Source organism: Alligator sinensis, unplaced genomic scaffold, assembly GCF_000455745.1.
Source record: "Alligator sinensis unplaced genomic scaffold, ASM45574v1 scaffold512_1, whole genome shotgun sequence".
Taxonomy (NCBI): domain Eukaryota; kingdom Metazoa; phylum Chordata; order Crocodylia; family Alligatoridae; genus Alligator; species Alligator sinensis.
In genome coordinates this window covers 1,704,584-1,720,425 of record NW_005842063.1, presented here as the reverse complement: position 1 = coordinate 1,720,425, position 15,842 = coordinate 1,704,584, and the positions used below count along the sequence as shown (strand labels likewise).

Sequence of the window (15,842 nt, the reverse complement as noted above, 5' to 3'; positions counted from 1 at the left end):
GGGAAAGAGACTTGGCCGACATCGCAAAGCTCGTCAGTGGTAGAGCTGTGGGTACGAGGAGGGGAGTTTGCATCCTCACGCATGGATCCGTCCGTCTAAATGCTAAACCACATTCCATATTGAGGTACTGCAACTCCATTCACCCGACTACCTCTCGCTGTCCCTGCAGTTCCAACCGGACACGCTATTTTGTCCTTCCTATCCTGAGCCACCACCTTGTGTTGCAAACGGTAACCAGCTATAGCGCTCTGTTATAGCCCCTAATACTATAGCCCTGTTCATTCAGAAAGCAGCGCTCCTTCTGGCTTGGAGCGCATCTGCAGCACCAGTGATTTTCAGGATGTTGCAGTGCGTATCTGTGGAGGCAAATTTAACAACTGTTGCTGGCAAATGTAGCCCTGACTGCATTCTGCCTCCCTCTAGTCTTGACACTTGCGGGTACATTATTCCTCACCAAAAAGACTCCATAAAGCATTATTTTTGATAACTTATAGGAATTGTCAGAGGGAAAAGGATTTTTCCAATTTGGGTCAACCACAGAAATCTAATGTTAGTGTCCTGCAGGGCTCTGTTGCAGACCCAATATGATGTTTAAGTCCCTGGCTCTACATACAAAGCTGATTCTTCCACAAATGTGCCTCACATCACTGAATAGGACTTATTGCAGAAATAAGGAGCCAGGGAAGACACATCTAAATCTTCTTTAGTCACTGGTACTGACTGCAATGACTAGATGCCTTGAGAATGGGAGATATAAAAAGCACAGAAGTGGCAAAAAAAAACCATGCAGAAGAACAGTGCCACAGCAGCGATAGTAACATTTTGGATGAGAACAGCTCTTGCAAACCATATTTGCAGCCACTTATCGTGAAAAAAATTAAGCTTTTGAAATGTTTCATGTTTGTCCCTGAATATCTGGTAAACCAGGCCTATTCTTAGTTATTTGACACTGTAGAAACCTTGCACTGTCCACTCTCTGAACATTTTTAGAGGCTTTATTCCAATAAAAATATGACTTATTTTTTTTAATTTAAAACTTGTAAGGGCAGCCCACAGTGACAACTATGGGAGTATCTAGGATTTGGAAAAGGAGGGTACAGGCGGTGCGGTACATGAACACGCAGAGAGAGATGATGGCACTTATCAAAGCCTCAGTACCACGAAATTCAAATTCAGCATGTTCTGGAAGAGGTGAATCTAACAGAAGCAGCTTGCTCCTGATGTGGATTTTAACATGCAGCACAATGGCTGCACAGAGAGAGAACAAGATGGATGCGACTGCACCTATGTGACCTAGGATGCACTGGGGATGTTTCCACACACTATTGTTTGCTTTTCATTAGGAAACCCACACCAATCACTCACGGCTTTTGTGGCCAAGGAAATTAAATGCAACAAACCTAACAAGTTTCAAGAAGCATCATGGTTAAATATTTAAATGAACAGCTATCAAAGTTATAGCATCCCCAGGAATGGTAACTTAGCCACGCTGCACATATATATATCTAACAGCCTTCAAATTCATTCAAAATACACAAGAAAAGTTGCTGTTGGAACCTTAACTTTGCATTTTCTGGCTTTAGTTGATCTAATAATGCACTTTTCTGCAGAGTTGCCTGTCAGAGCCTTTCTGTGCCCGGAACCAATTTTGTTCGTCAAAATGAAGACTGGGTATGAAACAAAGAACTATTTGCATACTTGATTTAAAGGAGCTGATTAAACCTCATTGAAGTGTTCTGCATATAAATTACAGCAGTGATAAAAGTCACGCTTATTAAACAAGTTGGGGATTTTGTCTGCCCTGTTAAACTGGATCATAGGCTCTTGAAATAATGTAAGAGTCGTCTACAAAGTCCCCATATTTGATGTACAATGCAAACAGAAACTGAGGCCTTTTCCATTTTCAGTGCCTCAACATTTCTATAGGAGTGAACAATTCAACACCAAAATATATCAAGCAACAACATCTATCCTATAAAACACTAATATCACTACTGCCACCACTCCCTCTGCTCATGAAGGAAAGAAACACAGAAAATGTAATAATGGTCCAAGTTTCCAACTCTCTCCCTTTCTGTTCTTCCATTTCATTCTGTTACAGTGTGTGGTAAATTTAGAGGAAAACCTGTTTTTAGATAACATGCAATTAACAAAAATGAGTCTCTCTCCAGTTGGGCTGAATTCAGCACAGCAGTGTGACTGGTCATGATACAAGCCCTACCTATGCCTCTCTCCAAGTCCACGGTGCTAACACTGTGCCTGTGTAACTCATTAGCTAATCGCACTTGCTGGTGAAACACTATACTCAACAAGCAGCATCAGCATCACCGAGACAACAATAAATGGAATAATCACCACCCCAGTCAGCATTTATCTTTGTTCTGTGCGAATAGCCTCACAAACAATGTTTGCGTGCGTATTGCTCCTCCCACTTTCCTAGTGCCAAAGCTATTTAGCTGGTCTGTAGTTTTCCTGTAAACCTGTAGATTACAGGGAGGGGAAAAAAACCCATTCAAAATGTTCCAAAGACCAGGCCACGAGGTCCAGTGAAAGCCCCAAGAACCTTCCTAACTTAAACCATCCCCTATTATAAAGTTAGAACAGGTTGTGTAATATCCAAAATTTAGGTGAATACATTTTGGCAACCTTTTCAGGCAACAATGCACACATTCCAAGGTTTGTCTTTCCAACAAATTAAATAAAATTCCCATGTTACTTCCTGAAGGACAGACCTGGGATGGCATACAAGGTAAGGGGAAAGCAGCAGCTACACACAGCCAGCAGATAGTAAGAGACCTGTGGTTTGCATATGGGGACCCTGAGAATTCAAATGGGGGGGAAAGGGTGAGGGATAGCATAGACAGCAAGTGTAAGTACCAACATGAGAGCGAGGAGGAGGAAGGAAGAGCTAGCTCCTATATTGGGAGTCTGGTGGACAGAATTCGCCCCCATCCCACAAGCCTCTGGGGAGAGGGAGAGGAATGAGCTGTACAGTGTGGGAGGGTGACAAGGGGGGTAGGACACAACTGCCCTTTTAAGTACAGGGGAACTGAGAGATGGCTACGAACAGCTTAGAGGAGTTGCAAACCTGGCGCTTTGATAGAAAGAGAGGCAAGCAATTCCTCTGATCTATTTGCTGAGCTGGAGCCAGCAATAAAAGGGAAACTGCTTTTCCCTTTAGCATCTTCCCCTTGCTTCAGACCTGGCTGTTGCATACATGGAACATAGTGGGTAAGGGGGAAAAATTATTTTTCAACAGTATAAAGCAACCTCTTTTAAAACCTGCACTTCGACAAGATGGACTTTAAATCCATCTTGTGTCAGGCCTACCCTGGATGCTTTTTTGGTAACTGTTCTTGTGGCCCTGAATCAGTGCTGCATGCAGCAAACTAACTGTCAGACCACAGATGCAGGTTATTCACATGGGGCTGAACAGAGACCCTCAGAAGGGCTTAGAAACTGAAAGCCAGGTGGCAGGGTTACGCAGAAGTGGTAGACAACAGGGGAAGGGTCAGTTTGGAATATCTGTTCTTTTTCCTTTGTTGAAAAAGTGCAATTTTAAGACTGAACATGACTCGCCCGAATGCCCTGTTAAGATTCCCAAGCAAATGTTAACTGGACGCTGTTACAAAAACACAGTAAAGCACACAACCTGCAACATAATTCAGCACGCTGTGTGTGTCAGAGAGAATGTTTCCCTTGTCCATTTCTGAAGCACCTCAGTGGAACAGTAATATTAAAAAGTACTAAATTATTCTGTAACAAAGGTGTTTCTATAAAAATGCCCCAAAACTGCTTCTGATGACACTATAAAAAGCAGGTTAGGGAAGCCTGCAACAGCAACTCTGCTCTGAATGTCAGCCACGTACTTACAAAAACAGTACCGAAAACTAGATAGCAACCATCCTTAAAAACCATGGTCAGTACATGAAAGGACCAGAGAATACAGGGAGAAGGAAAACTGGCTTTGGGGAAAAGCGAAGCTGAGCAGACATCACTGATAAAAGGCTAATGTTAGCAGTGCTCGCCCCTTATTACCTGAGGTGGAGTAGGTGTGGAGGTGGGTCTCACGATGGGAGGCGTAGGGTTTCTGCTGCCTCCTCCGGACATAATTTCTTCTGTTATGTCTTTGCCCCCCTGATTTGGATCCCGGATTCGGATCTAGAGGATTGAATACAGAAGTATGTCAAACTCATTAGATAACAGCATAGAGGGCAACAGAGGCAGCAAGTAAGCACAAGCCACATAAATCTCATAACATGAAGTATTACATATAATGGATTCTGTATCAAACTCAGCTTCATTAACCAGACCTGTAACTGCTAGATGATAGGGCTCTGGTTTAAGTGACTACTCTTTGGGCATGAGGAAATACAGTTTAACTGAATAAGCTTCAACAGGGCAGTATATCCATAAGTCTTACATCATTGTTTAAGCAACTTGTATCATTGCCAGAGCCAGAATGACAGTAAAACAATTAGAAAAGGTATCACTCATTGTGCATGACCCGTTAAGTATACAGTTTTTCATGTTGCAGATTAAACGCACTAAGACCTGGAAAATTTACAAGACACTGATCTGCCATAAAAATAAACCTGGTTGTCACAGGCTGACAGGAAAGGCAAAGGTGAAGGATTATCAATGAGGAGGTCCAAATGCATCTCTTGGATTTGAAATCCAGTACTTCTGGCACCACCTGGGTTGGCAAGAGTGAACTGGGGGTGGTTCAATTTCCCACTACCTTAAAAAAATACCAACCCCCCCCCACACACTGGGGAAAAACAGTATCAAAGAAAATTCATAAAACCCTTGAAAACCTTGTGAAATGAAACACAATGCACATGTTGGATAATTCTCTTTGCAACTGTATTTAATCCTGGAATACAAAAAGCCCGTATATTGTCCAAAATGAAATGTTAACAATTCTGTAATATAAGAACACGCTAATCAAGTCCTCCGCCCACTACCTACTTATGCGTACCACTTTTGTATCTACTCAGAGATAGATACACTTAAAAACCAACATACTTGCTTTTTCAGCACCAAATTTATATAAAAAACCATGACCAGACTAATTCAAATGTGAATGCTTGGCTGATACTGAGCTGTTCAGACAGGAATGTAGCTCTTTAAAAAAACTGACAGCATTCTGAACTCAACTATTCCACTTTAAATTATTTTATTTCCACAAAAGTGGAAATAAACTGGAAACTGAAAATTGTGTTATAATCTCCTTCGTGTACTCACACTTGGGTAGAAATCAAGATTTATCATTTTAAAGAACAGGAGACAAAAATGAAAGAATTGGGGACTCCAGTTCCATCCTTTTCTAGTTATCTAAAAACCTATGACCTTCTTTTGGGATCATTCATATTGGGTAAATAGGTGGAAAAAATTCCAAAGCTTTATTGAACAGCTGTTGGATGTTGACCTTGGGAGCTTCCAGTAATATGTTATTAATTAGATAATTTTAGATTTCCATTAATATTGAAACACTGGTGCCATTCATGCGTGTTTGCCAAGCCTCTCCAAAGCCTCCTTCAATTAATTTTGTAAATTCAGTGCTATTTTGTAGAGACCCCTATAGGAAATGGGGACTATGTTTCAAAGTCCCTCTAACACTCAATGCAAGGTCTTTATACTAATTGGATGGAGGTTTAAAGAGATTCTTCCTAAAAGTTTTAGCAAGTGTCACTGGAACGGGCCATCAATCCTCTTTTTTCAGTCAACAAAGTACAAGGCTAGCAGTAGCTGCAGCACTTTTCAATGCAAGCTTTATATGGTGGATTATCTTTATCCTCAGGTCTCTCTCACACATACTCATTCTAGCGAAGAGGAGTGAACCAGAGACGTTCTTTTATTGTTTTTATTTTTTTTACTATCTGACAAAATAGAAAACAGGGGCTGATTTTCAGGGGAAAGGTACATGTGGTATGTGTGCAAATGCAATAAATTGGGTACCTAGGGATGATAGTTATCTTAAATGTGTCAAGTATGACAGTTCATGCCCATTAAAGAAATAATGTAATATATTTAATTTAAAAGAGGATGTACTAAACAAATCAGTTATGACAAACACAAATACAAGCAAAGAAGTACACCCTTCAGGTTCAAATTCTACCAATGTATGAAAAAGTAACTATATTTATGAATTAATAATATTCAATTATCAGACATAACTGAAGAACAACTATAGTAGTAATGAGATGCAAAGTTTTATGTTAAATGGATTTTTAGCCATTTTTGCACTGATGTTACCTGCAAGTATAGACAAAGGATTTCACTCTAGAGGACTGGCAAAGACTAGCTACAGCTTGGGCAGTGGCAACAGAATATTCTCCTATAATGCCATACAATGAGATGCTTCAAGTTGGAGTGATCAACTCAGTGGGTTACAACACAGTTTAATTTCTCTACCCATTCAGTATCTTTTAATTAGGCTATTAACACAGTGGGAAGGCAATTACGACCAATCCTGCTGATATCAGTAAGAATGGTACTTGTTCACTGCCATTCAGGCTGGGATCACAAGGGAAGCCAAAAAGCCATGAAATGATGGTAAGTTTAGTCTCTTTCAAAGTGGTGGAGAATAGGAAGGAAGTTTCACAGCCCCAGATATTTATGTACGTTCCTTACCCACAAGCTCAAAGACAGGTTTGAAGTATTGTTTCTTAAAAGTGACAGAAATCAATCCACACTTGCAAAATCTGACAAAAATATTTATATTCCACTCTAGTTAAGATGTTATAAAACCAAAAAAGGGGTTAAAATACAAAAGTGGAGATAAGAAAGCGTCAACTATAACAGCAAAATGGAGCAGTCAGCTATAAAAGCCCCAGAGACGCATGAGAAGATAACGGTCTCATCTAAATATACCATTTATATCAGTGGTTCTCTTCAATGTTCACACCTTGCCATATACCACAAATGGAGCTCCCAAGCTAAGTCCTAATAAATTAGGCTCTCTTACCGTTTTTTTCTCTCTCTTAGCTGGGGGAGGCTGCTGCTGCTGTGTAGGCACTATGATGGGTGCTGACTGATACACTGGCTGACTTGGGTAAAAAGGGGTGCCTAGGAAATCACAAGACAGAAATAGTTAGTTCATTTGTAAATGAATAAAATTGTCAGTTGGAGAAAACCCTTTGGATCCTCCTTCCACTGGAAAGGGCGGGCCATGAAATAATGAACTTAAACTGCAACAAGGAAAATCTATGATCGGTATCAAGTAAAATGTTCTAACTCTATGTTGGTTAAGCTAACTCTAAAGGTGGCTAAGCTCTCCCACGGGGGGCAGGACACAAAGTCTGAATTGTAGCATGGGAGACTGAAGTTAAATATTAGAAAGAACTTCTTAACTACACAGTAAAGCACTCGAGCAGACTTCCTACCGAGGCTGTGGATTCTTCCATCGTTGCCTGGAACAGGGACGAACCTATCTGGAGTGAGGGGCTAAACTAGAGAGTTTCTTGAGGGTCTCTTCAGCCCTTTTTCCCTATCGTTCTTTAGAGAAATCCTACTCTCAGTACATTTCTGGAGTAGTCTGTGTGCTCCTCCTTTAAGAGTTCTGTCAAATAAGCAACTGCCATCTCAAGACTAAATCTGGAGAGGAGAGAACTTACCATACCAGCAACTGGAGTTCAAGATCTGTTCTCGGCATACATACTTCACTAAGGAGATGTATGAATCTCAAGCACACAAGCTTGTGAGACTTTTTTGTCCTGGTATTACCATATAGTACATGCATGTCCCCCTTTGCCTCATGCTCTTGGACAGTGGCATAAGGGTGCTGTGTGCTTCTTACTTCTTGGTTTCCTTTCAGACTTCCAGGTACTCGTAAGACAGTTCTGCTTTTTATCAAGTGAAGACACTGAATAGCACAGGTAGCCATCTGCCCTGCACTCGCATCGAAAATCACTCGATTTATTCTTCAGCTAGGCTAACATTCAATGGAAATAAAATTATTGTATGGCACTTCCTCGAGGAATTTCCTAACTGTATCTGTGCATGATATACCAAAAGGTAGCCTTTCATTCATGCAAGTGAGTAGTGAAATCCAATAAAACAAGCAAACCTCAGCCTAGTGAAATTTAACCTATAACTTGCACATTCAGTTTGTGCTCCTGCAGTGGAAAACCAGAACGAAAGGGCCTGAAGAGGTTTCTATTTCTTGGCTGAATACCTGGAAGAGGCGGCTGCATACCAGAAAGCATTTAGAAACTCCTGATTTTAAACTGCTAAAAGTTGCAGCCACTGGTGGAAACTGCAGGTAATTCTAACAAATAACGTGGCGGTTTGACTTAATTTCTTCAAGAGGAGTTTTTTGGCGTTTTTTTCTTTCTTTTTTTTTTGCAGTAGCTGAATTTTCTGCTATCTATGTAATTATTTGCAAGGTCAACATCACAGCAATGAGTAAGCACCCTACAAACCTTATTGAATTTACATTCACAACTCCCACATGGAAAGGAAGCATTGTCTTCCTGATTTTAAAGATGGGAAACTGAAGCAGAGAGACACAAAATGTTCTGCCCACAGGCACAGACAAAATCTATGTTAGGATATCCTGAGTTATGGCTGGTGTTGTCACCACAAGACCCTACCCCCTTCTCTCGTGTGGCAACATCAGACTGTTTTTTCGTGGATGTGTTAAGCTAGCTACTTCAGCTTTGAGGCCAGCATGCTATGTGACAGGAGGAGTTTGGTTAACAAGAAGACATGGGATCAATGATTACACTCCTAGAAGGAGTTCAGTGTACTGATTACATAGGTGCTTTGTTCCCTTTGACCAGATATTCATGGATCACGTTATAGATTATTTTATTAGGAAAGGCCCGCTATGGACTTTAATGGCAAATGCTTCCTTTAAAAGAAAAAGGTTAAAAAAGCAAATGCTGAAAAGCAAGAGCAACCCTTGAAAGAAATACAGCTGCCAGCTGGAAAACAGAGGCTTCATCTCTTCTCTATAGTGAACCAGTCTTCTGCACCTACTGCATGTTCATTCCCTGTAGTTCAATGCTCATCACACTTCACCTTCGTTCACTCCCACTTTGCATCTATCGTGTACCTTGTTCTCTTGTAATAACAAAGGCTTTCGTATTTAAACTGCATATTTTCTGATTGTTGCCACTGTCTAAAGTCAATGCATGATGCTCAGGATTGGCTTCTTTATCTCCAAGCAGACAAGGCATATTTACATTCTCCATAAGAAAGCTAAAGAGTGTCCAAAGTCTCCTACAGTCAGGAAGCAATGGTAGGAGAGAAATGGGTGATCAGAGGCTAATCTCTAGTCATCTAGTGTGCATGCTGGCAACCTCTTCCTTGACTAGAACTTCTTTGCCTGGCTGGAATTAAACAGCCCTCGTCGTACTGGAAGGCTGCACTCTAGATTATCATCCCTGGCCTGCTAGCTCAGCACACTGATACTCAGCAGACACAGCAACCTTAGAGCAGGCAGGGACTGAAAGATTACAGCCCTATGTGGGAAGAAACCAGGGCAGCTCAAAGAATAGAGAAGAAATTATAAGCACAACTTTTCCAAACTAAAAAAGTGAAGCAGAAAAATGGTATCTGGAGAGTTGGGAGGGACTCAGAAGCCAGACAAAAGAATCAGCAGAAAAGCAATAAATTACAACTATCCCCTGTGCTCTTCAAGTTAGAGTATCCTAATTAAACAGCAATTGCCACATTTATTTTCTGTATTTCTCTAGCAGTGTTGTTTTCTTTATTTCTCTAGCAAGGTATACAAACAGAAGTTATCTTTTTCTACCACCCAATTCATTCGGAGATCCCCAATCCAAAGGAAGTGATATAATGGTAAATATCCGGGGCATTATTCCTAGCCATATATATTAGCTGTATGTGATAGCTGAAGGAGAAAATGATTTTCAGTTATATTATCTTCCTTAAAATCAGTTTGCATTTCTTAATTTGCATATAATTTTGTTAATAAACTGGGATTATAAACCATTTAAAATCATCTTAATTTTAGTCCAATTCTAAAGCTCAACAATCGAGAATTAAATATTAAAAACTAGAAACATAAGAAGTTTATAACTAAAGAAACCAAAAAGATTTATGACTATTCATATTAAGGGATAAATAATCACTAGTGACATTCCACACGGCAAACACATTTTATAAAACGCCAAAATGTTGATATCTACAGATGAAAAGCATTATAGATGGAATTGAGTAGCAGCAGTAGTAGGATGCAAAAATCTTGAGATTTTTTAAATATTCCCACAAACCAATAATAGTGCATTTTAAAAACGACCCAAAAACAACATGACGACACATATTCAATTACTGAGGACAGAAACTGTCGTCTTACAACAGGATCATGCAGATGGGCCCCTACCGGTTTCCGAGGGGCTCTGCACAAGCACAGGGGTCCATCTGCCTAGCTCCTATTGCTGAATATGGCCCTCCATAGTAAGTAACTACTGCTGAGCTTACAAATATATATTGTTACTGCTGCAGAAGTTGCGAAAACTGATCCATGTTACTAAATTGATTCTACATTTTAAAAGGGAAATTATCAACAACTGCCAGCCACATGTAACCAATATTCCAAATTAGATGCATTTTAATAATGGCTAAATCCCACCCCCTGTGCAAAAAGATGGGGTATATACACCTCATACAGGAATAGGTTCCTATTCCTAACTGAGACCAAACTATTAATAAGAAAATAGCTGCTCTAAAAAACTACAGCATACACACTGGGGGAATGAGAGGAGGTTGCAAAGAAGCTGTGAAACAGCCACATGGAAAAGCAAATGGCCAAGGCAGGGAAGCTGTAGGAAGGAGCAGTGCTCTTCTGCTTAACACAGGATCCACTGGTGAGAACCCAGAAGACCATTCCCCTCCTCTCTTCCCTTTACCGAGGGGAAGTGATGGCCCGAGAATTAAAGGAGTCCAGGACTAGAGAGTCCCAGGCTGGGGGAAGACAGAGGGCACACAACCTCTTTGGACCTTAGGACGTGACTTTAAACTTTCTCTTGCCCTGATGGGGGGTGACTGACTTATGGGTGACAGGACCAACATGCAAGGCTTGGCCACGGCAGGTGAGGGAGGGAGTCATGCATGCTAACACAGCTTTTGACAGGGAGCCAGAGAGAAGAGTCTGCTTCCTCTTAGGAATGAATATTACTGGTTTTTAAAAGTTAAATATAATATTTAGGTTTGGAGTTCACAAAACTACTCTTATTTAAGAAAAAAGTGCACGTCTGTCTCTGCTCACACACGTCACACTAACTGTCAACATTTAATTTCTTATTATGGAACTGTTACATCTGGAGAATTCCCACAAAGTCTTTGGCCAGCCAAACGCCCCTACAAAAAGCTCACTCTGTCCCTCCACAAAATAGATCCCTTGAAATGGCCGAATGATTTATTAACCTTTTCTACTATTAGCAAATTGATCATAAAGCTGTCGACATGTTGTGAATGCTCTCCCTGTTCCTGTCATATTTGATTCAAAAGGTTATTTGTGCAACAAATATAAGCCCATAAGATGTCCAGAAGCAGTTCAATTTGACTGACCACCCAGGTTATAAAGCTTTGTTTTTTCTCCGTTTCTAAATGCCAAATAGAAGGTAGGGCAGGATGGCACCGTAGAGACTGGTTTAGAAAGGCATGAGCTATTGTAGCCCGCAACCTACTTCATCTTGTGCTAGTGTACAAGCTCAGGCCTCTCTGAACTGGTTAGTCTCTAAGGTGCCACCCTTCCCTACCTTCAGGCTAACATGGTTCAAACGGTTGAAAAATGACCAAGGCTCATCTATATTAGAGTTCTGTCAGCACTGCTATGTTAGCTATGACTATGAAAAGCTTTGCTGGCAAAATCCCCAATGTTGATGCAGCTCCGCTCCCAGAAGGTCTCTGGTGCTCAGGGAAACTAATGGAGCTCTGCCGGCAGGCGAATTCGTGTTGACAGCGTTGCATCTATGTGAGGAGGTTTGCTGCCTTGGCTCTGCTGTGGCAGCTGCAGCTGTAGGAGAGCTAAGGAGGCTGAGCCATGTCCTGTGGATTTAGCTCTTCCAGAAGAAGTTTTTCTGCCTCTAGTTATGCCAGCTCCCCTGAACAATGCGAGTTCTGCTGGCAGAAGCCACCTTCTGCCAGCCGAGCAGCAGCCATGCCGGAGGTTTTGTCCACACAGAAACACTGGCTGTAGGATGCAATCTTTTCACACCCGGTAGCCACTGTAACTCTACCAATGGAGCTTTGTTATGCAGATAAGGGGCTAAGAAATGTTAACTGCTACATTGCTATACATGTAGTCAGTGCTTAGCTTAATGGAACTGGCACTATCAGGCATTTTCACAATGCATTAATAAATAATGGCGACTGAACGGTAATTAAAAAATAGCAAATGCTCTTCTTCACACAAGATTAAGTGCAGCCATTCCCAAGTGCTCATGCATACCAAAACCGGCTAGCATGAATCAGAGGACTGAATAATAAGGACTGTGACATGTTCAATTTGAACAGCTATATGGGATTCAAACAAGTGCCCAGGAAATGGAATTAAAATATTTAAACAGATCTAACACAATAAGAACAAACCAATAAAACATGATCACCTACAGAAATACCACCTCCCACCCCCACCAGTACCACTACAACCCCTGCCCTGCTTACCATAAGCATTGGGGAATTCTCCAGGACCCGGTCCTGGATAAAATGGGCCTGGCCCCGGTGGCTGAACAGGATACTGCTGCGGAGGCCCCACGTACGGAGGACCGCTATGACGATACTGGGGAAGAGAAATTACAAGGAATTTACAACTAACTGGCAAACAACATGGCGTCATACATGGAAGCTGCAGTTAACCAGGTTGGCAACCCCCCAGGCCCCCTCCCCAAAAAACCCAACCATAAGAATGAGATGATGAAACCATGCTATACAGATTCAGATTGCTTGCCTGCCAAAAAGAATGTCGTAAGGATGAAATGCAAGCTGTATAATCTGAGGTAAAGACATGCAGGAAACCAGAGCTGAAATGCACAATACTCAATTTGATTTCTGTAATGCAGTAAGCTCATGAAGCCCAGTGCTTTATAGCAACAGCACAGGTATTAAACCAATTCAAGGGCATTTATGGTACTAGATATTTTCTAATAGTTTAGTTTCTCATGATCTCTTGTAGGAAAAGGAAACTATTTCATCTAAAATATAAAAAGATATAGTTTATGATTACCAACTCCCCTCTCTTCCCCGCCCTCTGCCAAGCCAGAGAAAGGGAGATTTAATGAAGTAGAGCTTATGCTGCTAATAACTCTATTAGTTTTCTCTCTCCACCCTTTCCTACAGTCTTTGAGGATGGCCTTTTTTAAATCCAGGTGTATTACCCAGCTGTAATAGGTTCCAGGTGCCTAGGCAATATATTACCTGTGGTATACAGTACTGGGGGCCCTGGGGCATTGGATACGGCATTGGCAGGTGGTTAACCATCATGATGTGTTGGTTGGTTTGATACACTGCAGTTGGTGTTTGTGCACCAGGACGGATGGAAGGGCTGCTGTTCTGGATGGTAGCTCTTGGAGGCTGTATTTGAGGCCTCTGAAAAAACTGGGGGAAGGGAAGTGGGGGAAAAGGTCATTTTCCCTGAAAAGTTAAAGTAGTTTCAACATCAAACAACAGCAGAAAAAAAACCCCACAGTATTATTAAAATGAAACATTCAAAGGGTTGCCACACACTCAGAAAACTGAAGGACCATGTTTATTAATCTTTAGATATGAGCTCCATATAACAACCCCCAGTTTTAAAAAGCACAAGGAAAGAGAAAAGCAGACTGAATAAAAGCGAACTCTCAAGCTCTGATTTGTAACCGTACAACCATTAGTTTGTGTCTAGTAAATTATATGCACAAGCTTTCAGCCTGGTAGTAAATGGAAAGAATTCTCTGCTAAATATATATTTTACAGGCTGGGGCTATTACAGAAAGGTCACCTTTACAAGAAATGTGCTACAGGAGTAAAAGATCAAGGAAAGTGCTCCAAAAGAGCTAACACCCAAACAACTAGGAGGAGATCAGAGATATCCCAATACCTACCCTCTTTGTCCGATTAAAATTCTGAATGAGCCATTTGTCCTGCATTCCTTCTTCAAACGGGTGGCAACCCCTCCCCGAGTTGCACCAATTTTTTCCATCACATCTGCATGAAATAATCCACCACACAAGTGTAGCCCACACTCAAAGACCCAGGAGAAAAGCAACCTGGTGAAATGTTGCTCAGATCTCACCCTCTTAAGACAGGCACCAGCATCCAAGTCATGGAAACATTTGTGGCACTAGAAGACTGACCACCTACTAAAACTTTAATAGCCCTAAAAATTAACTAGGTAAGATATGCATCTGACAATAATACATTCACTATATGATATAGAGACATTTATGCCATGCAGAACCAGTAGTTAAAATTACCTGAATGGGTCTGAATCCTCCCTTCAGTAACGAAGCAAGAAAGCAGCAGGAAACAGAAAGAAAGCCAATGGAACAGCTTATAGATCAATAGGAAGGAGTAGGTTATAACATGCACCCTAATGCACAGTTTCATTAATCTTTCTCTCCAGCTTTCTGTAATAGGTTAAGTCAAACAGCAGGAAAATACTGAACCGATATGAAATAATCTTCTATCAGAATCCCAATGGCAACAAATAATTTTTTTTTCTAGAACATCTTACACTGAATAAAATAAAATAAAAATAATAATTTGCAGCAGACAGGATACTGGAGGAAGATTTTATGTTCCTAACATCAACATTTTTTCTTCCCCTTTTCTAGCCCTTTAGAAAATCCAGAAGTGGCGTTATGTGCAAAACAGCAATAAGCCATGCTCAGCCCCTGAACCTGACCTCCAACTCTGCACCAAGGCTGGGAGAACAGGAGACACTGTGTATTCAGCTGTTAAGCAGAAGTAAGATAATCACATATCACTCTACAAACAAGACTGCTGATTTATCAAGTGCAATAAAGCAAGTGGTCAATCTGTAGTAAACTATGAGCAGGCAGAGGGGAGGGTCAATGGCTATGGTGGAGTGGGGAGCTGGACTGGGCTTTTCTAGCCCGATTTTGGGAAAGGAGCTGGCCTGTATAATTTACGGTGTATTCACTGTGAGGGGTAAGAGCAGGGTGGAAGGATCCTGGGATACGTCTGGGCCAGAAAACAACAGCAGCGATAATAATCCCTGCTCCTTCTTGAAGACTGGGAGGAAGCTAAGCAACTTCTGCATTGACTAATTTCTCCAGGCAAATCAGTGATTTCTCCCTATGTCTGAACTCCAGCTAAAATGAAGCACCAGCAAAACATTTCTTACCAAACCAATTAAATCTGGCTGAAGAACCATACCATTAATCACACTTTACAAGATGTTTTGAACCAGAAGTTTTAATTATTTAGAAAGAAGGCAGTGGTGGTGAAGATGAAAGACAAAAAGACCAAATTAGAGCCATGTCGATGCGAGTATAAACAAGGTGGTTGCCCAGACATGGGGGGGTGGGGGGTGGAAATACCTCTAGATGTATAAGAAAATGTGCTACATTCATGCTGATAGTGCCTGTAATTTGCAGGTCATCCAATGTCCAGTGAGACCAGACAGAGTGAAAACAAATATAACTTCATCCCTGTCCCCAGAGCTTCTATCTAACACTTTAATTTCTATAATCTCTTGCAATCACAAAAGTATCCCCCAAATCAGGACTCCCCAAAGACAGGCTACAACAAGCAGGTAAGTAATGTTCAAAGATCATGGTTGCAACTCTAGTTATTCTTCAGGTGTCAGCAACTGGCTTACAAATATGGGGTTATTTCTGGCCCACCAGCTACTTACAGTGGATCCT

At 41.2% G+C, this 15,842-nt stretch overlaps 1 protein-coding gene across 26 annotated transcripts in view; it reads right to left on the bottom strand.

Moving 5' to 3' along the window:
* The window catches only part of EIF4G3 (eukaryotic translation initiation factor 4 gamma 3), a 172,118-nt gene that overhangs the window by 61,285 nt on the left and 94,991 nt on the right, over nucleotides 1–15,842 (bottom strand). For all 26 annotated transcript variants that reach the window (XR_003093961.1, XR_003093962.1, XR_003093963.1 and 23 more), the window contains 4 exons: nucleotides 13,390–13,569; nucleotides 12,640–12,754; nucleotides 6,971–7,071; nucleotides 4,039–4,161 (listed from right to left, as the gene is read on the bottom strand). Coding sequence is in view for 23 of the 26 variants with exons in the window: in XM_025203628.1 (XP_025059413.1) it covers nucleotides 4,039–4,161; nucleotides 6,971–7,071; nucleotides 12,640–12,754; nucleotides 13,390–13,569 (519 nt within the window). In the remaining 3 variants the exon portion in view is untranslated. The remainder of the gene's footprint in view (nucleotides 1–4,038; nucleotides 4,162–6,970; nucleotides 7,072–12,639; nucleotides 12,755–13,389; nucleotides 13,570–15,842) is intronic.